Below are 27,169 nucleotides of genomic sequence, written 5' to 3'. Positions count from 1 at the left end.
AGATTCTTTCCCACGTTCACATCTCATATCTTCATCGTACCTCCCCAGACTCTGAAAAGAAAAAGAAAAGAGGGCAAAAGGTTAAGTATTTCATTTTCTGTTCCTTTTATTTCCAAAGCTGGCATCTAGGCAGATTGCTGATTCGAGGTTATATCATTACAGCACACTGGGCTTCCGCTCAGGAAAATAGAATTGGGATTTTAGTGAGAGGTCTGGTTCCTTAGCACAGCTAAGCAAAGGTGCTCTAATTTTAAGACCAGCCACGTCTCATGCGCAGCCATGAGAAAGCCAGCTGTGCACTGTCTCTTTTTGCTTCCAGGCCCATGTGCTTCGTAAAGCAGCTCGAGATCCCTCACTACGGCTACAGAAACAGCGTCCCCACCACCACGCCTCGCTCCAACTTGGCCAAAGAGCTGGAGAAATATTCCAAGACCTCGTTTGAATACAACAGTTACGACAGCCATACTTATGGCAAGCGGGCCATAGCTCCCAAGGTGCAAACCAGGGATATATCCCCCAAAGGATATGATGGTAGGAGGTGCACCCTCTTATACATGAGAGTCACGCTTGCCGTTGCTAATGTTGTTATTGTGTATATCCATTTCCTACAAACTGCTGGAGCATGGGGTCACTCGAGGGGCAGCAAGGACAGCACGCGGGCAGCCTAGGCGGGTTCCTTCAGCCCCAGGTGTGGGAGAGCAGGCCCTGGGGGAAGGAGGGCGATGCCCTTCCCCCGTTATCCCCAGAGCAGCGCAACCGGCCGCTGGCAGGACGTAGAGGCAGACAGCCGTGGGCTCGTCTGCTTCATGCTGCTGCTGAGACGGTGTCCTCATCTTTACTAACTTCCTTTAATAGATGCCCCAACAGACAAAACCAGGAGAGCCGGGGATAGCTGCCCAGAGCTCTTGGATCTCGTGAGAAGCTCTGTGTTCCCTCCCTGTTCTCAAGCTGGGATGCACGTCGCATTCATCTGGGGAGACTTTTTAAATTCTCATGCCCAGGGCTGCACCCCAGACCAAGTAAATCAGACTCCCTGGAGGCATTCCCTGTGTGCAGCATTTTTAAAAAGTCAGCCAGTGATTCTAACATGCAGCCAGGGGCGCACAACTCCTGCGGGTCCCGCCGGCCTCCTTCCAGCGGGCTCGGACCCAGGTGTGGGCCCTGGGGAGCCCCCTGTCCTGGCTTTGTAACTTTGTCACTGGCCTCACTTGTAGCTGCCACTACGAGAACAGAACCCATGAAACAGATAAACACTGCGTGCTTCACAGGACAAGATCGTTTATTTTATGCATATGTGAACCCACTACTGGGGTGTAAACTCTAAACAGACTAGTTCTCGTTTCATCACAGAGCTAACTTGGTAAGTAGCTGAAGCACAGAGGGGAAGACTGCGTTTCTGTGACTTTACTTATCTAACCTCGCTTCTACTTCAAATTCTAGGATGTATGGACTTAGTTGGCAGAGTTTACCAGTGGGGATGTGGGTTGCATGAGCTGGGTGATTCAGGAGTCTCTTGGTGTTCACCAGCAGAGGTGAGGAGAGAGGGTTTGAAAGATCTCGGAGCTGCTCTCTGAAAAAGATATTTAATGAAAATCACAACACTCAAAAAAAAAAAAAACATTCAAATTGAATGCTTGGGGAGTTCCAAAACCTTTTTACAATTCTTCATTATTTTAGTCATTCTTTGCCTTAATAACAATTAATTTGTATGGTGAATGAAATGTAATATTTCTTTGATGTATCTCAGATTGATTACCCTCGCATGTATCAATTCTAAATATATAGGAACAAAGATGGCAGTGGGAAAAGGGAGTGGCTTAGGGTATAACAGAAAACAATGTGGGTTTTTTGTAATAACAATTTGCCAGTTTCAGGCTTTGTTACAACTTCATTCATCTGATTGCAAATGAGGGACCAAAAGAATTTGAATGCACGAAATTAAGGATTGTGCTTGTAGGATTCCCAGTTCACTGACATTTTGTAGTGATCTGATGGGCACTTGCGCCAGGTGGTCATTGCTACATACGTCTTGTTGCTGTTGTCCTGTGAGACCTGATTTCCTTCACCCCATTGTTGTGGCTGGATCTGGGCGAAGTCGTGACCGGGAGGGCCCATGTCTGGTCACAGCGGCTTCCTCAGCTCTTCCATTTAGGAGCCATGTGGTATTAGATACATTAATCTTCCTGTGTGGCAGTTTCCTCAAGAGCAGAGGTAGCGATCGTTCCCCGCCTGCTGGCCGCGTGCGGCTGTCGCAAAGCTCAGCAGACGAGGCTAGAGAAGGGAACTCACGCGTGTTAGTGTCACTGGCATCTATTCTCACCCCCGGAAAAAACACCTGTTGTTGGAAATGGGCAGAGCCCTGCTCTTCAGGTGACCCACAAAGAAACAAGATCGCAGAACAGAAACTTCAATGCTAGATCTTCGAGAAACTAAGAAAAAGGGGAAGTTGGCCTTTACAACGATCTACTGAGAAGAAAACAGACAACTCCATTCCTCTTCCACGAGATCCACAGTCAGAACAACAAGGGAGGTGCCCACTGAGGATGAGATGGGTAGGCTTAGGTTTCTTGGGGGGGGTGAGCTGAGGAGGGCCATCCCTGTGCCCGGGCAACAGGCAGTGTACACCGCAGAGTGAACAGCGTCTGCAGTCACCCCCCAGAGGGCTGTCCCCAAGGTTTGCCTCAGGTGCACAGTGAACTGGGCCATCGCTCCCAAAGGAAAACAGTGAAGTGAGCCTCCTGTGGGGCAGGGGAGCATAATGCCTGGGAGCAAGGAGCAGGGCCTGGACGTGCACAGCAGGATAGAGAAGCAGGACCCTTGCCTCAGGCTCTGCGCACCATCCCTCGGCTTCCACCAACTGTGATCAGAAACACTCAGCAAACATTGATTTATCCACCTGCATTCTTCCAGACACTCAATAGTTGCTATCTGTCTGTCTCATCTACCTGTCTATCCACCTGTCTATAGATCTATCCCTTCATTCTTCCACCCGCCCACCTATCCATCCCTCCATCCATCCATCCACCATCCATCCCTCCATCCCTCCATCCCTCCATCCCTCTCTCCATCCATCCACTACCCATCCCTCCATCCCTCCCTCCCTCCATCCATCCATCCATGGGCCCACCTATCTATCCATCATCCATCTATCCATCATCTCTCTCTCTTCTTTCTTCCTCTATAACAAGTTTCAAGGAAGAGATTGTGGGTAAAGAGAAGACAGTGAAACACGTACTCAGGCACAGTGAAGCAAGGTGTCCATTCTGCCTGGAGGAATTAGAATGAGCTTTACCAAAGTGGCACATTTTAAACTTGGTCATGAAGCTTGAGTGGAAATTACTAGAGGGCAGGAAACCCACAGGTGAGTGGGAGCTGCCAGCAGGCTGGTGAGGCTGAACTTCAGATGCATGAGAGGAGGGACAGGTTGGCCCTGAGGCGCTGTGGAGACAGCTTTGGGTCGCCTGCCTCGGGGAGGAGGACACAGACACCGTGTGCAGGAGGGGACGTCCAAGGGAAGCCGGGAGACCCTGCCCCCGGGAGCCCCAAGCCGGCACCTCCCCCGCCTCTCCCCCCATGTCTGTGTTTTATGGTGAGCTAAGAATGGCCGTTCCATTTTAAAACAGATGGAAAACAACAAAAGAAGGAGAATTAGAATCTCAGCGTTCAGAGCACTTTTACTGGCTGAAGGCCACATCACCCGTAAGGCCGGTGGCTGTTTCCCAGGACAACAGCCGGGTGTGCGGTCCCAGCAGAGACCCCGTGGCCGCCAAGGCTCGACCACTGCCAGGCCCTTCACAGAAGAATTTTCCGAGCGGGTCTAAGCCGTCTCCGCTGTGTCTCTGGGCAATTTATCACCACCCTCAGGCTTTGTTTAAAACCTAGAGGTTCCAAGCCCTGAATGGGCCCCTCTCACGAGCCCCCTCTTGCTTATTCCCAGCTTCTAAATTCCCCTGAGCTCAACGCTTCTTGATCATCTTTGACGCCCCCTCTGCTCCTCCAAACCTTGTCTCTGATATGCCCACCGTGCCCACCGTTGTCGGCCCTCCCCCGGTCCAGGCCTCAACACCAGGTGGCCCGGGCTGGCCCTCCGGGGCCCCAGGACCCATCCTCCGGGCTGGGCCTCCTGCCCTCCCCACCTCCTGCCACCAGGCCAGCTTCTCCTGGGAATACCTGCCCTCCCACCCCGTTCTCCTGCCCCCATGCTCTCCCACATTCACCTCTGCTTCCAGAAGCTTCTCCCGCAGCCAGATCTCTCGGACAGACGCCCACCTGCACTCAGCGGCCTCCTCCCAACCTCCGTAGAGCTGCTTGTGCAGAATGAGGGGCGCATGCGCACGCTTCTGGGGCTCAGCCCCGAAGCCCACCGGCCGGCGCCAGCAGGGCAGACAGGCGAGCGCAGAGAACACGCAGCCAGCGAGCGCGCGCGAGCCCAGCCAAGGATCCGGACTGATCAGACGCGATAAACCGCGTGCGCAAACTGCCTCCAGAGGCCACCGAACAGGACGTCCTCGCGAAGAAGCGGCTTTTATGCCCTTAGGACTCTGCATCTGTATCTCAGTTTACTTACGGGAAAGCACAGCCGTGGACCCATGTAAAGACTAGGAGTCGCTGCTACAAGTTACGCGGCGTGGACCCCTGAGTCCAGCCAGACCTGACGGGCCAGGCCCCATCCGGCAGCGCAAATACTCAGGAGGCGCGCCTCTGGGCCGTATTCGGTTTTGTCTGCTTTTCGTGGAAATTCAGATTGGAAGGACACCGTTATCTATTCCCTACAGGAAATGTTATTTCAGAAGAAAGTGAGACGCACCCACTTAGTAAGACTCTTACAGGCAGAGTAGATTAATAAGGTGGAAGGTGGTCGTTCTGTTTTTCTCGTTTGTCGCATTTCATCACTATGAATCCCATGTCGTTTTTCGTTTTCCTGCACGAGAGGGCAGGGTACCTGAAGAGGTATCTCTCAGTACGGTGTAAGGTCGGGAGGACCTCTGATGCTGTAAATGCAAGGGTGTCATTCTAAAGGAAGGCAGTTCCATCGCATGAGCTCAGTGATGTGCTGGTGCCTAGAGGGACAGTAACACATTTTGTCTGCGGATTGATTGGGAAAAGTTTTGACTGAAAATAGCTCTGTGTGTGGAAAGAAAAAGAAAGTGCGTTTTGACTTTGTTAAAGGGTGGGGGGCTTCCTCAGTTCTGGACAGGAGGCGGCAAGAGCCGTGACGGCCTTCCAATGCCCCCCTGCTCTGCGGCGCCCCATGGTGTCCACGCAACGAGCCCCAGAAACTGTGACTGGTCATAAAAATTACTGACACTAACGGTTTCGTAAATATCTTACCAACAGGCGATAATTATTAAAACCAAAGACCTTCATTACCCGAGAGAGTTGAAGTATAGAGACTCATTTTCTTTTGGAACAAAGTAGTACATGATTGATGGCCCTTAGTGAAAGGATGCTTGTGAAATGAATGCTGTCCTCACTTTCCTCCCGGGTCGCGTGAGCTGACAGGCCCATCAATAAATCGTCCACAGTTCCATCACCTGCTAAAATTCTGGACGAGTCCCATCAACTCAGCATAATCCAGGAGAAGTAGAATCTTTTGATTTAAATGTCTGGTAAAGTAGAGGCACTTTCCAGCACTTTGCTGCAATTTGCTGCGTAGACACACGTGTCCCGTTTACTTTGCTTTAGGAACAGATATTCCTTCATTTCAGAACGAGGCTTTTTCCTTGTTTACGTGGGACCACATTTCTTTCACCGACCCAGTGTCTAGCCCTCACTAGGGGAAAAAATCCCTCATAAGTGTTAGATCATTTCTCCCAGTTTTTATATCCTATTTTTATAACAGAATTGTAAGCGATGTAAGGCCACAGACTTCAGTCAGTTTGGAGTCTTGTGAGCTGCGGAGCGGCCTCGCTGCCCCGGTCGGTTTACAGAACCCAGTGGGCAGGTCCCCCTGCACGCCGCCCCCAGCCCCCCGGTCTCTGCTCAGACGTGAGACCCCCGTCCCCCCACTGCTCTGGCTGCTGCTTCGACGTGATGCTTTCATGGAGGAGAGAGGAGGGAAGGACAGACACACGGACAGTGTGAGGACTGGTCCTCAGGGCTCCGCTGACTCTGATTAGCAGAACAGGAGTAACTCCCTGACGAGTTACTCTCCGCGTTGGGCGGGTTTGAGGGTGGGGAAGTGACCTCCGGGTCCGTGCGAGGGGCAGCGACAAGGCGACAGCTTCCCTGAGGCTGCCATGCGCCCAGACATTGCCAAGCCACGTCCTTGATGTCAGGAAAGCTCAGTCTTCCGTCCAAGGTCAAAAGGTACCAATAGTGAAAGCTTAGCTCTTCTCTCACTTGTATAGGAATAGGGTGCTTTGGGGCAGTTCCTGGTGGTGCTGTGACGACCACCCGTGATGTCTGTGAGGTTGTGGTCACTTCCAGACCATACCTGAGTGGGCAGGAAGGAGGTGCTGAGACGCCTGTGCCGCATGAAAGGGTGGCTTGCCGGAGGGGTCCCGGTGCTGCAGAAGGGTCTCCTGGCTCCCTGCAGGCTCTCGCCTCAGAGCAATTCCTCCCTCTGCAGGGTCAGGTGAGCTGCTGACCCCTAAGCAAAGGGCATCCTGTGCCTTTAACGACCAGGGCCCATCCTAATCAGTCATCCAGCAGTCATCTTCCCGTCCTTGCGTCAAAGGAGGTTGTGAACAGCTCTAGCAACCACACTTGCTCTTGAGGGCCTGTTGGACTGCTGGGGAGGCTGGCTGTTCAGAAGGACCCGGGAAGCGAAGCTGGGGCGTGTGGAGGACGGTCGTTCCCGCACGAAGGGCGGGGCTGCGGGCGCGCACGGCGTCTGCCTGTCCCCGAAGCCCCGAACGCCTGAGCACTTGCCTTGCTCATGTGAGTCCGCACGTGTGTGCGGTTCTCTCCCCGTCTCTGGCCCTCCCCCCCCCCGCCCCCCGTGGCTCTTTTTAGAATCACAGAGGGAAGGGGTTTCTGTCGGGGTCTCGCCTGCACCCTGACTGGAATGCCACTCCCCAAAGCGCAGGTGCCCGCAGGCCCGCAGAGGCCCTACCTGTTCAGCTGGGTCACCTGCACAGGACAGTGAGCCCCAAATGGCCACTGTGGCCCCTCGCGGCCAGACGGCTCATCCGGTCTCTAGCGGGATGAGGGGTCTACAGGGTCCCCGTCACCCCGGCGAGCAGATGATTGGTCATAAGGGGAACCTCCCTCCGGCGGTGATCAGGCTGGTGCGGCCAGTCGCTCCCCGCATCTTGGTGGCCGCTCCCTGACCGGGAGCGCGCCCTTAATGGTTACTCAGGGGGCCCCCTGCCTCCCGCTTGAGAGCCATACGCGCTCTTCCCGCTGGTCCCCAGCTCTGCCCGTCCAAATATACACCATGTGAAAAAAGGAAAAAAGGGGGAAAAGCCAGACTTTTTCGTTCGGGAATCAGCGGGTCGGCGGGTGCCGCGTCCCCCTGGGTACCTGCGCTCTGGCGTGGGCGCCCAGGGCGGGCGGGCGGCGCGGGCGGCTCTTCTGTTGCCGTGGCCCCGGGCGGGGGCCCCGAGTCATCCCTGTCCCCTGTCTCCCCAGCGAAGCGGTACTGCAAGGACGCCAGCCCCAGCAGCAGTGCCGCCAGCACCTACGCGCCCAGCAGCAGCAACCTGAGCTGCGGCGGCGGCAGCAGCGCCAGCAGCACGTGCAGCAAGAGCAGCTTCGACTACACGCACGACATGGAGGCGGCGCACATGGCGGCCACGGCCATCCTCAACCTGTCCACGCGCTGCCGCGAGATGCCGCAGAACCTGTCCACCAAGCCGCAGGACCTGTGCGCCGCGCGGGTACGGGCCCGGCGGCGCACCTGGCGGGGGCCGGAGGCGGGGCCGCGGGCGGGGGCGGGGCCGCGGCGCATCCCCACCTCCACCTCCCGCCCCCGGCGGTCTCGGCCCAGCGGTCCCGCAGGCGCCTCCCTCCCAGAGGCCGGCGCAGAGCGTGCGCCCGCCGGGCTCTGCTCGGAGGAGGCCTGACAGCGCGGGGTCCTGGGGACGCACTTTCCAGACCAGGAGAAATCGTCAGGTCTTTTAGATGAACGTGTCCATTTGGGGCCCTCCTCTTTAGGACCCAGAGTCACTTCTGGAAACAGAAGGACACCACGCGGACTCCTGACGGTTCCGAGAGCTGCACAGAGAATAGGAAGCTCCAGGAGCCGTGCGCCCTGGACCTTAAGCAGAGGAGGGTGGGCAGCGCCGCGGTCAGGAGAAACGCAGGACTGCTCCCTCCCGCCCAGCCCTGGGGAACAAAGACAGTGCAGAAATCCCGTTTCCCCACGGGTTCCCAGCCAGGCAATTACAGCCGGCTTCCGTTAGTTCAAAACAGCATAGATGCCAAATCGGTGAGCGATACTTAGGGCGGCTCCTCGTCGATGGGCTCCCGGCATTGGGAGGAAGCCGTGCGGCCGCCGCAGCGCGCAGGGCTGTCTGGCGAGACCACTAGGGGGCCGGGGACGCAGGCGGCGCGGGCGCCTCGTGCTCTCGGCCGGGGAGTGTAACTCTCGGGGGAGAAGGGGGCCGCCGGGGGCATCGTGATTTTTCTCCTCTGTCCTCCACCTGCCCGTCCTTCTCTCCCTCCTCCTGGGAGGCAGGCTCTGAGGAATTCTTGATCTGTTTAAAGCATCATAAAATTAAAAAATTAAAAACAACAAAACACCCTGTACCTCCTCGTTTTTTCTAAAGCTGGCTGACTAAACTGCAGGTTTGCTGAGCCGCAGAGCAGGTCAGCCCGTGGTCGCTGCGGCGGTGCCGTGTTGAACTGAGATTGCACATCTTCCTGCTTAAAATGCAAAAGTCTCTCTCCACCATAGGTTTTGTATTAGAAAGTACATTTTATGTGGGGATTTTTGCTTTGTTTCTTTGGTTTCCTACTATATACCCAGAGCCTGTGCCTGATAGGACTCAATAAATATTTGTCCAAAAAATGGAAAAAAAAAAAAAAGTAAATTCTAGTTCCTCTCCTCCATTCTTCTAAATTCTTGTGTTTTCCTCCACTCCAAGTCTTGGAGTATTAGCCTCAGTGAAACTAAAGGAGAATTTTAAGTGTATATACATTTTTAGGTATTTATGTATAATCTGTACACACACATACATTTCTGAGCCCTTAAGAGGTCTTTGAACTGGAATAGAATTGAAATTAGGCGCTTGTTTTTCTTCTGGCCCGGCTTATTTCTAAAGGCAAAAATGTATTAGGAAGAAAACATATAGATCTCTGATAGGTAAGTGGTAGAGAGATGATAGATAATCGATAAGAGACAAGAGAGCGAGAGACTGATGGGTGATTAGTAGATAAGAGAGAGGTGGATGCATGCATGCCTCTGGCAGCCAATTTCCCAGCCGCGCGTGCGGAGCAAGGCATATGGGGGGCCACGTGCTCTCGCCTTGGGCTCTTATACACGTGAGACTGCAGTGAGCAGTTTCCAGTTTGAACTGCGTCCTGGAGGAAGGCAGGGCTGTGGTCTGGGGGATGGATTCTCACGGTCCCTGTGTCCTCCTGTCCCGCAGAACCCTGACATGGAGGTGGATGAGAACGGGACCCTGGACCTGAGCATGAACAAGCAGCGGCCGCGAGAGGGCTGCTGCCCCATCCTGACACCCCTGGAGCCCATGTCCCCCCAGCAGCAGGCGGTGATGAACAGCCGGTGTTTCCAGCTGAGCGAGGGAGACTGCTGGGACTTGCCCGTGGACTACACCAAAATGAAGCCCCGGAGGATAGACGAGGACGAGCCCAAAGAGATTACTGTATGTCCTTTTCACTGACTGTCCCCCTACCCCGTCCACTCAGCATGTAAAGTTGGCACGACTGAGGGAAAATGCCCTTGGCACACGCCTTAACAGAAAATGTCTTTCCTCTTGAAAAATGACCTTTAGCTGACTAGGGCTTAGAAGCCATTTTCGGTTGACCCAGCAGAGATTTGGCACTAACACTGATCAGAGTGGAACAAACCATTGCCTCCTTTAAATGATGAATTTTATTTTCTAACAAGTGTGTTTTGTTGCAGACGATTTCTGTAGGAAAATGTGTAAACAGCTTACTAGTTCATTTTTTCTGGGTGATAAATTGATAGAATGCAGGGTTCTCCTTGCAGGGAGGGAATTATAATGAGACTCTTAAACACTTACAATGATGAATTCTGTGCGGTTAATTAGCTGCCTCATCGAAGCACGGGACAGGGTCTGTTCTCTAAGAAACCTAGAATACGCAGAAGAGCCTACCTACCCCAGCCTAGAACAAACCATTTTAGTACCGTCACCTAAATCTTTGTTGACTATAATATTACCAAAACACCTATGTCAAGAACATATTTTTGAGGTAGTTACAATTTTCAAATCCAGATCATTAAAATAGCTATCCTTTAGGCTGAGAAAATAAATGAAAAAAAAAGTGTTCTTTATTAGACTGACTTTTCCTCCAGTGTTCAACTCTGAAAATTATGACATCTTTATTCTCTGAAAAATGAAAATTCTTTTTGAACACAATAGGGAGACCGCCATCCGAGCAGTAGCGTCTTTACAGAAGCAGGAGGGAGGTGGAGAAAAGGGAAACATTAGCTATTTGTAGGAATTGGCAGGGAAGGCACCTGTTTATAAGGCATTACATCAAAAGCTTATTACGCTTATTTCAAACTGATTTAAGTATCCAGGCATCTTAAAGGAGAATAGAATCTGAGTGGCAAGCTAAATTCCAAAGTATTTTTTTTCTCCTACAGTGTTAAATCGTTACTACCAAATAAGGCATGGTAGTTGAATCTTCGAATTTATTTTAATTAAAATTAAGCCCCCATAAAAGGACAGCAGTATTTCCATCATAAGGTGTGACACAAGTGAAAACCCTTGCACTCCAGAAACACGTTTGCTGAACATCGCCACCTGTAGGAACTTCGAGGTTACTGCAAAGGCCCCAGTTAGCCAACGTAGGTACATTCTATTAAAAAAAAAAGAAAAAAGAAAAAGCAAAACAATGTTGCCTAAGAGTATTGTGAAGTCACAGCGTCAGTCTAAACTGGGCTTCCCTTGCCTTGGGACTTAAAGCACATACAATACTTCTGTAGTGTAGGATACTTACCAGAGGTTGTTAGAAGCCCCAGAGTCTAAAATACCTTTGGGTAAAAATGCTTACGTTCCGCCCCGTGATGTTGGGGAAAGTGCCGTAGGTCTTAACCCGGGTGAGCAAGGCCCCCCGAGCAGCCTCTCCGCCCGCCAGGCCGCTCATCGGTCCCTCCTGTCGGTACAGCTTCAGGAATTTGAATAAGGAATTTGAATTTGCCCACTGACAGGTTGCCCTAAGTTTAGGAATTTAGAGCAAGTGATGAGAAATTAAAGTCGCCCAAAGAGAGAGATACTCTCTCAGCGAAGCGGGCTTTGCGTCCTCAGGGTGAGGGTGCATCGTGACTTTGAGGGTAGGGCGGGGACAGGTGGGCAATGCGGGGCAGCCATCCCCTGGGGGGACGCAGCCTCTGGTCTGTGTGCCCAGCGTCATGGGTGTGGCCCTGAAGCTGTGTTCTGCCCGCAGCCGGAAGACTTGGATCCCTTCCAGGAGGCTCTAGAAGAAAGAAGGTACCCGGGGGAGGTGACCATCCCGAGCCCCAAGCCCAAGTACCCCCAGTGCAAGGAGAGCAAGAAGGACTTGATAACGTAAGCATGACGGGAGGTGAAATTATCACTCTTCCGAACCTTCCCTTTCTTTGGCTTATCTCTAAACCGGGTCTGTATATGCCTTGCCGTTTGAGCATGCGACATGCGCAGCGTACAAATGTCCCCAACTGCCAGTCGGGTGGAGCGAGAGGCCAGCCGTGGACGCGCTTCTTCTGAGCAATGCTCTGTGCTCTGGAGACACCATTTCCATGTAATCCTGTGCGTTTTGCAGCTTTTCTTCAGGGCGCTTAAATCCCTGTGCAGACATTGCAGCTAAACTGGAAACAATGAAACTTTTCCAAGCTTTTTTTTCAAACATACTCACTATTTTGGCTGTTTTGTTTTTGTTTGGTGGCAGATGTCCAACACCAAGGTGTGATGGGAGTGGTCATGTGACTGGTAATTACGCCTCACATAGAAGGTGTGCCTTCATTTTTCTCATGGTGGATTCTGTCTTTTCAATTTATTGTTTTCAGCTTACCTCAACAATGCTGTCCAAGTACAAACGTTGAATTCTGTGTCACCCCTTTAAGTGCTATATGTTGACCCCCAAAAGCATGCTAATTGACGTGTTGTATAATGTCTTTTATTTTGAAACAAACTACCTAAATTTGGAAAACGACTTACAAACATTGAGACCAAAGGGCACAAATATTTGAGTCTTATTTTTTCAAGTTTCTGGAAAGACGTGTTTCCTTCAATTTCTACGTAAACATGAATTAGTTAATTATACCAACAAAATTCAATATACAGCACTTGCCCCATCGCTTTTCTGCATCCAACTTTTTAATTTCAGTTTTATGTTGTGTTTGTTCGGGAACGTAAGCTGGGCCTCGGGGCTACTCACCTGACTCTTCCGCCCTGTCTTACAGTCTGTCGGGCTGCCCGCTGGCTGACAAAAGCATTCGAAGTATGCTGGCCACCAGCTCACAAGAACTCAAGTAAGATTTAACGAAGATCCTTCTCTTTCTAAAATCTATTCACTTGGTAGTAACAAAAAGGACGTGTCGTTTGAAAAGAAAACAATGTCTTTAAAAAGCCACCTGTGTGCGTCAGCGCCTCAGTCCCGCACACATGACTGGGCTTTAGGATGTCAGTCACTTCCCTGGACAATCCATCTGCCTTTTCCCTCTCGTGTACCTGCAGCTTTTTCATATCGTATCCTTCTTCTAGCTTGAATTTTCTAAAGTATAGATATTTTCTCTCCAGATGTGCATGCACGTGGAAGGGAAGTTTTACAGAGTTACTCAAACTTTTAGGAAGTGATTGATTGTAATGTAAAAAGTCAAAAATTGATCTCTTAAAAGTCAGTAGTTAATACGATCACTTTAAAAATGGATATTTAAATAGCACGAATGACAAAAGCCCACCATGACCGTAGCTAATTCCTTCGGAGTACACTGTGGTTGTAGCTATCGAGACTCCTTAGGGCAGTGATAACTCAGTTAACTAAGGCTCTTACCAGCGCACAGACAGCACGGCCTCTCTCTCCTCTGAGCCTGTAATTGTCTCTACCTTTTCATCATGAATCTGGTCAGCTACATTTACACCACCAGACTAAGGGTTTTCTTCTGTGTGTGTGTGTGTGTGTGTGTGTGTATACATACACACACACATATATATATATATACACACACACACACACACATATATATATATATATATATATACACATACACACACATGCATATGCACATATATACATCCATATTCAGTTACTAGACAGGTTTTGGAAGAAGTCAGTCCAAGCCATTGACAGCAGATTAAGACCTTTGGTCATCTAGTTAGAAGGGATATTCAGGCGCCTGTAAGGAAAGAAGGGCAAGACTTGAACATTCCACAACATAATGAGAATTGAGATTCCCAAATCATTGTTTTTAATCACCTGGCCTGTTATAACAATCATCACGTCAAATTGCTCAGCTTCCATTTCGTTTGGAAATGGCTTTATTTCCAACGCAGAGAAGGTTCTGTTTTCAGACCCTGTTGGATTCCTTTCCCAAGGACCCCACCCCGTGCTCCCACTCCCTCGAGATGGACCAGGGCATCCGCAGAGTGCGGGTTCTGTTTCACACCGTGTCGTTTTTTACAGGATCCCTGCCCAGGGCCCTAGCGCCATAGATCACCTGCTCATGTTCAGTGACCTACTGAGCTAGCCCTTCCGGCACGAGACCCTGGGAGTTCTCTTCATGGCGTGTAAACACCAGGAGGTCGTCCTCTTACTTAACAGCTGTAAAGTCGGTAGCCGTCCTCGCGGTGCCTGACGGACAAATAGCTTTTAGAACCTCAAATGGACAGAATTAGCAAGAACCTCCCAGGCCGCTGTGTTAAGACCTCCTTTTTCCACGGCTTGAAACCATATTCCCCTAACGATCAAAACGTGGTTAACTGCACTTGGAACTTGGCTAACATCAGAACGTGGCAACTTCCCTTTGACCCTCTTGCTGAGGAATGCTTTGCCATCTCCAGTTCCATCAGGCCTGCTGTAAACAGGGAAACAGCCTGTGGACGACTTGCATCTGGTGTGGCTTCTCCTTGGTGGTCTCCAGACCCCAGAGACCAGAATAGGCTTCTGATGGGTCTGGTTTTCATGGCTTTGCATCCTCTGACTTTGGGCTTGGAAGGTTGTGTTGCTCTGAAGTCCCAGGCAGACCTGCTTCTCCTCCGCGGCTGACTCTTTCTTCTTGTCCTGTCTTCTTGGAAGATGGCGTGATGGTCCGCACCATCTGCATCTTCAGAGTGGTGTCCGCGTTCTCTTCACATCCTCCTGGGCGGTGTCGGGCTGTCTGTTCCCTCCTCCCTCCCTCCCTCCGCCTGGGGGTCGGGGTGGGAGGTGAGTATCTTCCAGAGGGCGATGGCTTCTGATTTACGCTGATCTAAAGGCCACAGTCACCTGTAACTTGTCTTTGCAGCAAGTGAATCCCACTTCAATTGACCCTTTTTCTGGAAAATCCAAACTTGACCAATTTTCTGAAATGATTTGTTTTTAAGACTGGATCTTCAAAACTAGGGGTTTCACTTACATGTCTACTATAAATAGTCTGATGTTTAAATGACCATCTTTTACTTGATGATAAGTCTTTCTCAGCTGAGGGAACCATATATTTTAATGTGGTTTTTTTCCTTTAATCTTTTAATTGATGACAGCCCTCCATCCATGGCTTTTTCATGCGAGTCACAAAGCCTTTCCTGTGCACAGGAGCAGAGATGAATCCCTTTAGGATTGGCAACTGCTTTCTCTAGAATAATTCATGCATGTGCTCTTCTCAATAGCTTATTCTTTACATATGTATTTTAAAAGCTTTGGTCAATTTCCGCTGCACAGCCTCTTGCCTGATTGAGAGTCCTTGTGTGATGCAGTGATCTCCACTTCTTCATAGAGACACCTTAGGAAGTGGGTCCCAATTGCCTCAAAAATGTTTCTCGCTTCTGCATCAGCTAAGACATAGAACCTCCTGGGAATGTTCCCCTTGTCACTTCTGGTGTTGAATTTTGTTAGTTGGCCGTTAACAGGACATTCTTGATCTCAGACGCACGAGTTTTGCCAGATACACTCTGGGTCTTGGGTCCTCCATCCTCTTAAACTTCCTGAGATAAGACCTTGCTCCATTCTCATCTAGAACAGCACATGTGGGATAGTCTTAAAAGAAGCCGATCGTGTTGTCGAATTATGTACAATATGTAAACTGAACCTGTATTAAAATGTAATGTGTTCGTGAATATCATTCAGTCTCTGCAACTATTGCTTTCTTGTCCCTGGTCCGTCTGGCGTAGAAAACAGGGTGGTGGCTGGGTCAGAGGCAGGCGACAGCACTGGCGGAGGGAGCCCCAGAGGCAGGCGAGGGGACCCGAGATGACCGCGACCCAGGGCCCCGAGACTAGCAGAGACTCTCAGGCTGAGGCCACGAACAGCCACCCCCCCAGAGGACTCCTGACTGTGACGTTCACTGAGACCCCAGGCCAGGAAGAAAACGAAAGAATGAAATTGTCCAAATGAATGTGATTTTTTTGGTGAGGACTCTGCCTAACAAGAGGGAACTTTCTTCTCTAAAAGTTTCCTTGGCTAAGATCCCCTGGAAGTAGCAACCTGAAAGAACTTGCAAATCACATCACATCATCCTCAGCCTATATTTTTTTTAAGAAACCACACCCTCCCAGCCAGAAATCCTTTTTCCTACTTCCAGATGCGAGATCAGCGCAGACACGGGCGGATGTAGGTGTTTTAGCCACCTCCATGACCGGTTTAAACCGGTTAAAACTGACTTAAATCAGAGGCAATTAGCTCTAAAAACAGGCCCCCAAATTGGCTTCCATTCATGCTCAGTTGGCCACATTTAGATTCTCCCTTGTTATTCCTGTCTTTGTCATAGAACCAGAATCCCTGTGGTTAATGAGGGTCCTTGCAGGAGAAGGAATTGTCCGTCCCTGCTTCTCTTTACTTCTTCACCTTTGAACTTTGATTTAATCCTCGTGGGGTGGGTGGGGTCCTCCTTTGGGTTCTCTGACATTTAAATCGTTCTTGTGTGTTCTGTCTTTCCGAGGCATGTCTCCCAGGTATTTTCACATTAGACATAGAGGAATTTTAACCACAAACTCAAAGAAAAAAAACCTTGTTTAAAACCTGGTTACCTATATTTAAATAAAAGAATTAAAATTTTGAACTTAGGCCAAGATATGACTTTTCTCTGAGGGCTCCTTATTTCTAGAATTTCCGAGGGCTTATTTCTTCAGCGATGCACGTCGTGCCGGCGTCGGGAGGATTATTTACCAGGGTCTAATAGAGCCTCGCTCCGCCCACAGCTTCCACTCTTTCGGGTGCAGGAAGTTCACCCACTTTCAGTGCATACCAGGTTCTGAGAACTAATTCTCATTTCTATCATCTTCCGCCTTCCCGGTTCACAGTAGTAAATCCAGGGGACTTTGTGAATTACAACCGCATGGACTGAGGACTGTGGCCTTCACAGAGGACATGTCTCTGCGTGGAAGGATGTGTGGACCCCTCTGTACAGTTAACTCCTTACAGTAGAAGTTACGCTGAGGTTCTGGCCCTCACGTTGGGGGAGGCGTGTGATACGTGATCTTTCACTTCAAGGAGCACCCCTCAGACGCCCTCCTTTCAGTTAGAAAATCATTTTCTTCTGCAGCAGCAGGGCCACCGGAGCACACCTGGTGCATACGTGTGAATGTCTGTGGGGGAGACGGGCGCCAGCCTCGGGCATCTGGGGCTCACGTCACACCATAGACACGACCTGCTGGGACCCGGTGAGCAACGCACACCTGAGATTTAGACGAGGCTCGGGGCCTTCTCTGCGCGCCTGGCCCTTGAGAAGGTGGGGGGCTTGGACCCACCTCTCAGATGTGGAAACTGAGTCCGGGCAGTTGGGCAGCTCAGTCAGTAAGTGGCCGTCACCAAACTTGGCCCAAGTGCCTTTTCCACACTTCATGCTACCGTTTCAAAATTAGTATCCCTTTAGGGGTGTTGGTTTTCGATGGAGAATTAAAGGTTTATACTTAACTACATAAAAATACAAATTCTGAGTTTCTTTCTCTGAAGCTTTTAGCTTTAGGTCTCATGCAGTGTTTTCTCATAACCCACACGGGGGACCAAACAGGGGATTGGGTCCTGTGAAGCTCAACTTCCAGGTGGGACGTGACCAGCAGTCGTGGAAAACTGTTCACTGGGGTTTTGTCGTCCCCAGGAAGAGCCTCGTCCCACAATTTCTATTTCAACATCTGTAAAATGTTGATAAAGTTTGTGCTGCAGCATTTTTCTAAAAATACCCTAAGAAATACAGCCTGCGGCAGATAGATTTTTATTTAACCATAAGTAAGGTCAATTTAAAATAAGTCCCATATAGGAAATTCAGGGGAGCACAATATAGGGAAACTTCTACAATAAGGATGTTTGAGGATGACTCCAGTTACACACACACACACACTCACAGCGCGCACACACACGCTCACGCACTCACACACACAAATACACACATGCTCACACAGACACACTCACACGGACACACACTCACGCACACACAGTCACCCACTCACACACACCCACTCTCACATGCGCGCACGCACACACGCACACACACAGCGCGCACACACACGCTCACGCACTCACACACACAAATACACACATGCTCGCACAGACACACTCACACGGACACACACTCACGCACACACAGTCACATACAGTCACCCACTCACACACACCCACTCTCACATGCGCGCACGCACACACGCACACACACTCTCACAGTCTCACACAACACTCTCACACACACATAGATTCGCACACATGCACTCACACAAACTCACACTCTCGCGCACACACTCACACATACAAATACACATGCTTACACACACACTGACACACACACACAATCACATACACACCCACTCACACACATGCTGACACACTCTTACACGTGTGCACATCCTCACACTCACTACACTCTCACACATGCACACACACTCATGAACACACACGCACAAGCTGTCACACTCACACACACTCCCACTCCCACGAATGAACACACAAACATATAGTAAATAAAGCAATGTAGTGTGGCTCAGGCCTGGGTTCACTGAGTTTCTTATTAAGAGAGGGTTCTGGGGGAAAGCCTGGGCTCTTCTCTCTGTTTCTGGAACAGGCGGACTTAGCCATGTAGCGTCATAGGGCCCACCTCCCTGGATGCTGGCCCAGCTGCCAAGTGTCATTGGGTAGTTTGCTGTTGTGACTGGATCCGCCGGGAATCTCCCTTCCTGCTACTTCTCTTTCTAATAGCCGACATTGGACTCACATTATTTAAATCCCTTCTTTTAATATGTATTTATTTATTTATTTGGTTGTGCTGGGTCTTAGTTGCCACAGGCATGCTCCTTAGTTGCGACTCCAGGGCTCCTTCGCTGCGGCTTGCGGGCTCCTTAGTTGTGGCATATGAACTCTTAGTTGTGGCACATGGGATCCAGTTCCCTGACCAGGGATCAAACCCGGACCCCCTGCATTGGGAGCATGGAGTCTTAACCACTGCGCCACCAGGGAAGTCCCTAGACCCAGATTATTAAGGGAGAGTTCCAGGCGTTTGAGTTTGGGGTTATGTTTTAATCACCTTTAACCATTTTCACATGCAAGTCAACGAAAAACAAAACAAAGCAAAAAACACAGAAAAACGTTGATATTTAATTTATTTTATAAAGGGATCTGTGCTTTACAAAAGCACCTGCAGGGCTCTCTGGCAGTATTTGCATGCAGTCCAGGTGTGTTTGTCTTTGGTTTGTTTATTCTCCACCATCTCCCAGGTTTGGGTGCAGGTTATGAGGAAGTTTGCAGAGGGAAAAACCAGACTTCAGTCGTCAAAGAAAGGCACAGGTGTAGGAGGGAAGTTGACTAGTCAAGACACAGCTTTGTACCAATAAACTCTTTGTGCAAAACAAAACACAGAGACCGGCCTCTCCCGTCAGAGGGGTGTCAAGTCCTCATCTGTGAAATGGGAGAGTCCTGGTACCCGGCTCACTGTAGACGTTCAGTTATTGTCACCGTCACCACGGCAACACACGCAAGTCCCACAGCTCGTGTTAAACTGCTGGGTTTTGTGACAACATTAAGCAGAATTCAAAGGAGGAAAAGGTAAGCGTTAGTTTAACGTTTACTTAATGACTTCTGTGACCTCCCTGAAATAAGGAGAACTTTAATTCACTCCAAAATCTTCTGAGCCTCTGGCTTTGGAGGACTTTACAGCAAGTCCTTTAATTTAGAAAGAAAAATAAGAGAAGAAAGACACTGCGGCAGTTACATCCGTTGGAACCCTGGGGGTGGGCGGTGATTGCAGAAAGGGGTGCCTGTGTGCTGGGCTCTCCCTGCCATGTTTCTGCAGTGCCTGTGTGTATGTGTGTGCGTGTGTGCACGTGTGTGTGAGTGTATGCAGGTGTGCACGTGTTCCTCTGTGGACCAGCACAGGTGTTCTCACATCTGGTTGTCGCCATCAGCGTGTGGGCGGCCTTCTGCTGCCCCGGGAATCATTTCCGCCCCTCTGTGCTCACATCCCCTCAGTAAAGAGGGATGTTATGCAAAGTCCCTGAGCCTTGAGTCGGAAGCAAAAACCAGGAGAGGGCATCTCCCAGAAAACCATAAACAGAGCTGTTTCATTCTTTTGTTTTAAAAACTTGTAATCCGCACCCAGAGATAAGACACCATTTCTGCCCTCAAGGCACCATGGCCCGTCCCGTGCAGGGCATCCTGGGAGGCGACCATCGGGGTTGGGGGGTGGCTGGGGAGCAGAGGTCGTGGGCCAGTGCCTGAGCTCAGCTGGTCCAGGCGCGGGCAGCAGACGGACACACTGAGGCCAGGAGGAGGCCGTGCTGTCGGGGCCGCGGAGGGGCCAGCAAGGGGCCGGGCAGAGCCGGCTGCGGGGAGCGTGGTCCGGGCAGGGGACTGGAGCCCCGAGCGCCGCTCAGCCCGGTTGGGGGTGGAAGCCGAGGGGGGTCAGCCGTCCAGGCCGAAGCAAGGCTCATTGCAGGCGGTCTGTCGTACTGAGCACCGCCCCACGGGAAGGCGCCGTGGGTTGGCCCCTGCGCTCTCAGGGATCCCTTCTCTCCTCGAAATGAGGGATTTGCTGGGTGGGCCGAAAGGCTGCCGTAAAGTCTGGGCTTCGTCGGCTCGTAGAAACTGAACTGTTCAGTTGTTCGTTGGTGCCTCGTCACCCGTTTTCATTGAAACTAAATGAAACATGATGAATGTGGACCAGATCCCCGATCAGCCAAGTCACAAGCTAACTCAAGTCTTGTGTGAAAGCTCCGTCGGTCTGAACCATCCTCCTAGGGCTCCTGGTCGAGGGCTTTCACTGCGGCAACCCCTGCTCCCCGGCCCTGGAGAGGCAGCGCCCTTTTTTGTTACCTCAAGTGTGGATTCAGCTGGCATCCGTGTTTCATTTCACCTTCAACCTGCCTTACTTGCTGTCTTCTGGGCTAAACCAATCTGTCCTGTCACCTGAACAGTCCATACACTGGCCATTTAAAGACCAACTGGCAGTGGCCACTGTGTCTGACCTGAGAGGAAGCCCTCCCGGGGATGGGGCTGAATTTCTCACTTAAAGCTGGCCTTGAGATTTTCATGTTTTTTATTGTGAAAAACTTGGGGAAGGTTTTAAATCCAGAACAAGGCCACGAAAAAGGCCTTCCTTACGAAATATTTCTTAGCATTCCATTCCTCCGTTTTGAAATGGTGAAATTTTAATACAGATACCAGACAGTACTGAATGGTACTATTTCTAAATAAATAGAACCCAATTTGTCATCTAATCCAAACTAAAATAATCCACCTACTACAATTTGAAAATGACTCTTTGAATAAGTTTATTTTTTAACTGCAAAATTCCTTTCTTTATACAGTTGAGAATCTAAACCATACAGCATATCTGGTGCACGTGAACAGAAGGAAAAAAATGTTTTCCTTACGATTTTAAATATGCCATTTTAAAGGCACTTTAAATGTATGTACATATGTATTTAAATATGCTGTGTGTCAATGTGTAAACACACACTTATGTGAATGCATGGATTTTGCTGCCTGTGTTGTCAGGCCGGGATTCAAAGCCAGACACCTGGCCCTTCATAAAACGTGTTGAACTGGCTGAGTCCTCTCCATGCATTACATCCAGTTAAATTTGGCCTTTCCTGATTGTTGGGAATCTGGTCCCATTTTCACTTCATTCTGGGCTCCTCTGGGGCAGTTCTGACAAATGGTCTTCCTTCAAGCTCAGCGGCTGGTCACCACCCCAGCCCTGAGCTACCGGAGAAGCTGCTTCTGTGAAGGAAATGAGGGTCTGACCAGCTAGGAGCAGGTTACGTTGGCCTTTAATTGTAAATTTGAGGTTTTATTCCCATAAACACTTCACTAATTTATAGTTTCCTCGAGCAAAATGAGCGAATCTGGAAACAAAGTAGACGTTCCCTTTGGGAAGTTACCAGCGAGGATTTCGGAGGGCATTTTTGGCTAGCGATTTCAGGAAAGAGAACCATCCTCTCTGGGTTTCTTTCTTAATTGGAAAGACCGGCTCTGAGCGGGTGAAGGGGGCGTTTGATGGGCCGAGGCCGGCCGGGGAGCCCGGATGCTTGTAGGGAGTGATCCCACCTGTCTGCGCATTTGACCCGTCTGTGTATGTGACGTACCTGTGTACTTGTCCCTAAACGTGATCCCTGATCTTCCAGGAGCCACAATTCAAGGAAGATCACATCCCTTCTATTCCATTCTCTCTTTTTTGCATTTGTACGAAGAGAGACGTGTTCCAGACACCTGTGGACTCTGCTTAGCTGTCTGCAGGTGGTCCGTGTGCTTAATCCTGTTCTCTGTCCACAATAATCCTGATACCTTCAAAGAGAATTGGAGAATATTGGGATAGTAGAGAGAGACGAGAACTCCCACTCTTACCTGACCTTTTTAAGGAAACAAAAACTTAAGTGCAAATACTTTCTTAATAATCAAAATGAAAATGTGATCTGGCTTTACAAAATGAGTTTCTAACGTACACGACTGTCCAGCAGCACTTTGTGGGGTGATGGGGGTGCCCGGAGGACAGCCTCAGCCCCACGTGGCTGCGGAGCGCGCGAGGCCACTGGGGCTGAGGAGCGCATTTCTAATTGCGCTTCGTTCTCTGAACTCAGATTTAAGTAGCCACACTGTCAAGCGGACATCCTTGGTGGACAGTCCACATGGAACCTTAGACTTCACGGATACTGTTCGTCATATATAGTCTTACTACATTTTAATACACATTCAGGAATATTTTAGTCCTACAACTGAAAAGTTTATGATTTTTTTAGCGTCTGTGTCCTCAACATTTTTGTTATATTATTAAGCCATTGACAGAGAGGTTAGCCCTTTTATATTTACATGCTGTCCTCTTTTTAATTTAATGCCATTTATAGACAGATTAAAACTAAATATTATATAAGCTTCACAGTGCGTTTTCAGAATAGAATATTTGCATGTTACACCAAAACCTCATTGTTTCGGACCATTTGGGCAGTATTCAATACAAGGTAGTGGAGAGCCTCTGTCATGTTATTTTAAAAATATGTTTGACTTTATTACTTTCCAACTTGTACAGAGATTCCAGTCTAGTTAAGCAGGTGTTGCCAAAGAGAGCTGCTTAGGCCTCTGAGGACTAAGTAATCCTGGCTTATAATTAGCATACGCGTTATTAATACTTGGGGCACCGAGGTTGTTAGAAGCCTGCTCTCCACTAGGAGCTGGAATACTTCTCTTTCAGGCTGGCTTCTGCCCTTAATTATCCTCTACCTGTGGGGAACGCTGCCCCACGGAAGTGACCTTCAGGCCCTCCCCATCCCAGGTAGCACTAGCGGCCAGATCCCGAGGAAGCCACCACAGCGTACGGCGCACAGTCCGGGGCTCAAATTGGTGGCTTCTTTTAGCTCGCTTTCAACCCCAGGGCCACAGAGGGCAGCTCCGTCTTGGCCTCGGGGCAGGGCCACGCACCTCCCTGCTCCACGCCCCCGCCACGGGCGCATGGATGGCGGCTTCGCATCCCCTCTGCTCTTGTCCTCCTGTGGTCAGGTAGTGGCGGTGCCTTTCTACACGCCTGCCCTCTGTTGAGGTGAATTGCACTGTGATGTGCAATCGCCCATCACTGGCACGTGTAAGGGGGCTCTTGGCGAAGAGGGGGAGAGTGTGATTTTAACAAGACCAGGGCATTTTTAAATGACATTTTTGGAAACAAAGCTACTATATGCTCCAAAACTTGAGAAAGTGGGGGAAGAAAAATTATGTATAATCTCATCTCGCTGATAAATATTAATTAATTATTATTAATTATATTATTAATCATATTCCTCGAGGATCTTGAAGCCTGCGTCTTTGTGTGCCGTGTAGGTTATGGAATCTCTAATAGCTGCATAATATTCCTGGGGTGGGAGGGGATGTTTCTGTGGCTTCCCTCTTGGCCTGGAACGACGAGCCCCCGGGAACGCGGGCGGCTGGCGCGTGCACGGTCCCCCGGGGCCTCGGCCCCGTGAGCCGACAAGGGCGTCTCCGCCCAGTTAGGATCTCGGGTGGATCACAGACGGGACGGGAGGGTACCCTGTGAAGTGAGGTGACGAGCTCTGCACGTATACGGCTCACTTTACAGACCCGACAGCTCCCACAGCAGAGCCTGAAACAAGGACCACAGGCTAAGGGCGTGTGTTCTTCCTGGGGTCTGCGTGTAAAGCCCCGTGTGCGGGGAAACAGCAGCAACACGGCCCCCGCATGCTGGCAGGGACGCCTGGCGGTCCGAGGAGGGACAGCCAGGGGAAGGTTCCAGAACGTGAAGCAGAGCGTCAGGGATCAGATCCCATCAGGCCTGCAGGACCTGGCAGGACTCTGATCTCCACTCTGAGGGGGCTGGGTTTCGGCACAGCAGAGACATCACCTGACGTCTTCCACTCATCGCTCCAGTTCCTGCCAAGAGGAGGTCAGGAAGGGCCATTGGGAGGCCGTGGCGACCCTCCGGGTTGGAGGTGATCCCATAGGCGAGGTCAGGAGCACAGCAGCTGCAGGAGCGGTCAGAACCTGGGGGCTCTGCCCGAGGAACGCGATGTGGCGTGAGTGTGAGAGCATCCACGCCACCCGAAGGTGCCCCCAGCACCTGCAGTTTCCGAAAACAGGAGGAGCCTGCGGGGGAGTCGGGGGGCGGTGGGGGGGGGAGTGGGCCAGGCTGTGGAGGGTCGAATGTCCTAGGCGGTCAGGAGAGGGTCGTGTGAGCACCCGCAGAGTTCACGAGAGACGGGGGCTGGAACCCTGGATGTGCAGGCCGCCAACATACACATGGCGATGAAAGCTGCTCGACTAGCAGAATGAATCCCCGGGAGTGCGTGTCGGCGGAGAAGACAGGGACCGAGGCCGCAGCCCAGCCTCCGCGTCTCCTGTTTGACCTCAGTGGGAGGAGCCCCGGGGTAACCTGATCACTTCCTGGAAGCGGAAATGATCACAAAACTTCCAAGTCCGTCACAAATACGCTCCCTCCGACGTCTGGCAGGCCCCTTTCCTCCCAGTAGAATGGGGCAGCACCTAGGATTTCCCGCTTACTGACGGTGGCAGCCAGCCCACAGATCGCACCATGGGCTGTGTTTGGACGGGACGACGTTTCAAAAAGGAAATAGTATATCTGACTTGTGAAGATAGTGTGACCACTGGGGACCATTTAAATGTGACTGTGGTGAGGCGTTTTTTCCTTAACACATTGTCAGAGCGACAGGACCTCCATCCATCGGGGTAGGGGCCTCACCTGCCCACTTTCCCCTGACGCTCACTCTTCTTGCCGGGCTCCTTGGATAAGTCAGGCTGCGGCAGAACTGACGCACTGGGAGAAGGTTGGGGAAGTGTGAAAACGAGGGCCTTTCGGAGCAGCTGGTTCCGGCAATGATCTGATTATCAAACAGTGCTGCTTCCACTCTTGCCGTGAGGATCACATCCACTCTTAGGGCGGGTGACCCCCAGCTCTGCGTCGGGCAGGGAGGGAGGACGGTGAAGCTGGATGTACTTCATGGGAGACTAGCCTTGGTTTCACCTTGAATGTAGATTTGCAGACTGTTTCACCTTGAGGCTTAAAGATGGCTTGAGAGATCCTGAGATGCATATTTCCTAATTCTTCAAGTAACTGTCTACAATGTATGCATACTTCATGGGGCAAGAACTTTCTGGTGCCCTCCCCCTCTTGGCCCTTTGCAAGGCAGGCACGTTGCCTTGAGGTGACCTTCCTTGACCCTCCTCTCGATCCAAATCCACCGTCTATAGGAGCCCAGCCATGGAGCCAGGTCAGCCCTTCGCTGGGCCGGCTAATCCCCTCACCTGGGCTTAGATCCCGCAGCCACGACGCCGGCGCCCTGGCTTCTTTCTGCAGACATCATGTCCCATCTTACGCTGTGGCTGTGTGGTCACCTGGACCGGACACAGAGCAGAGGTTCCTGAGGGCACCCTCGGGCCTTCAGCGTCCAGCTCCTTCTCAACAGCACTTCGCACTGTGCTGGGAACCCAAGCCGTTGAGTAAATCAGTCAACGAATCAGAACAAGATGACTTGTACAACACAGCCTGGTAAAGAGCCCAGGAATTCTGCAGGGAGAACTGCGGAGGGAAAGCAGTGGGGTCTGCAGACAGGTCAGCCAGGTGACCTTGGGTAGATGCGGCCACGTCTCTGAGCCCCAGGCCTCCACTGTGGAGGGAGGGGATTTGGCCAGAAGACCTGGAAGGTTCCGGTGAATTCGGAAACACTGTTGCCCTGGGTGCAAAGGAGGCAGTGGTGGCGGGCGAGCTCTATGAGGAGACTCATAGAGGAGTGGTGACTCTATGAGGTCACCTCTGTGCAGGCGACAGAGCTGCACGTGGGCGGCATCAGTGGCAGGGCCGTGTGGAGGTGAAAGCCTGGTGGCGCATGCATGGTGCGGCCCTGGACGCGTTCTGCCAGACGCACGTGGCGTCTCCTGCACCAGGACGGCGATTTCCGAGTGAGTAATGGAGGAAAGACATACCTTCTTGGTCGCTGGATGGGAAGCCGGGGAGGAAACAGCATCACTGTCCAGTGGGAGGCCAAGCTGCCCGTCAGCTGTGCCCTGAGCCCTGTGCAGACTCGCAGCATCCTTGTGGGGCAGGGGGCATGGGTGGGTGCGGAGGACGAGAGCCAGGCCCAGCCAGCACTGGCCACAAGTCAGTGGAGCTGGAGGGCCTGAGCACAACTCTGAAAAGGGGAAGAAGAAGCACTTCTCTCTCCCGACCGCCAGGCCACTTAGTCTGCAGCGCGGAGGGGCGCAGACAACCCCTTTACAGCTGGGGACCTAAGACTTACAGGAAGGGACAGTTTGCATCGTTCCACGTCTACCCAGCCCACGTTTAAAACTTGTCTAAGAAGAAGAAAGTGAGTTTTACCTGTTTTCAAGACATGGCTGTTTGTGGAAGGCAGTGAGACGCTTATCCTCTCGCCAGGGGAATCGGGGTGCCTCCCGTGGTCCCCCCCACCTCCTCCCTCCTGACTGTAGCTTCTCTCTTCCTGCAAAGCCCCCCCATAGACCCCACCCCCTCTGCCATCACTGGCCATCCCTGGCCGTCCCTGGCGGTCTCTCTCCAGCACCTGTGACGTGTGTTAGATTGAAGAGATGTGTCCTTTCCGAGACGTTCAGCTCGTGCGTTTTTCGGCCATCTAACTTTGCGTGTGCTCGCTTCTCCAAAGCTTTTGACTCCCAGGGAATGTGTGCCTATTCGCTGGACTTTCCATTTAGGTTCGTCTGTTTTAAAGTGGAACGGGCTGTGTTTTCAGTTTACCCCTCTCACCGCATGGGGTCGGGGCTCCCTGGGGGCCACGGGCGGGTGGGCTCAGAAGGGCCGGGCTGGGGGTAGCGCAGCGCCTGGCCCGGGGCCTGGGTCACGCTCGGCACCGGACACGTCCCTGGTGAAGTGAAGTGGACTCCAGTCATAGCTGCTACTTCTGGCCTCTTTCCAAAGGGAGGTCTGAGC

At 51.2% G+C, this 27,169-nt stretch overlaps 1 protein-coding gene across 7 annotated transcripts in view; it reads left to right on the top strand.

Moving 5' to 3' along the window:
- MYT1L (myelin transcription factor 1 like) overlaps positions 1-27,169 on the top strand; it is a gene marked incomplete at both ends in the record, with an annotated part of 136,537 nt that overhangs the window by 56,763 nt on the left and 52,605 nt on the right. For all 7 annotated transcript variants that reach the window (XM_082851670.1, XM_082851667.1, XM_082851669.1 and 4 more), the window contains 5 exons: positions 320-531; positions 7,576-7,823; positions 9,537-9,773; positions 11,545-11,666; positions 12,539-12,607. In XM_082851670.1, coding sequence (XP_082707796.1) covers positions 320-531; positions 7,576-7,823; positions 9,537-9,773; positions 11,545-11,666; positions 12,539-12,607 — 888 coding nt within the window. The remainder of the gene's footprint in view (positions 1-319; positions 532-7,575; positions 7,824-9,536; positions 9,774-11,544; positions 11,667-12,538; positions 12,608-27,169) is intronic.

This window comes from Leucopleurus acutus, assembly GCF_964270905.1.
Source record: "Leucopleurus acutus genome assembly, chromosome: 12".
NCBI classification, from domain to species: Eukaryota; Metazoa; Chordata; class Mammalia; order Artiodactyla; family Delphinidae; genus Leucopleurus; species Leucopleurus acutus.
Note: the sequence above shows the minus strand (reverse complement) of the source record. Positions and strands in the feature narration are given on the sequence as shown.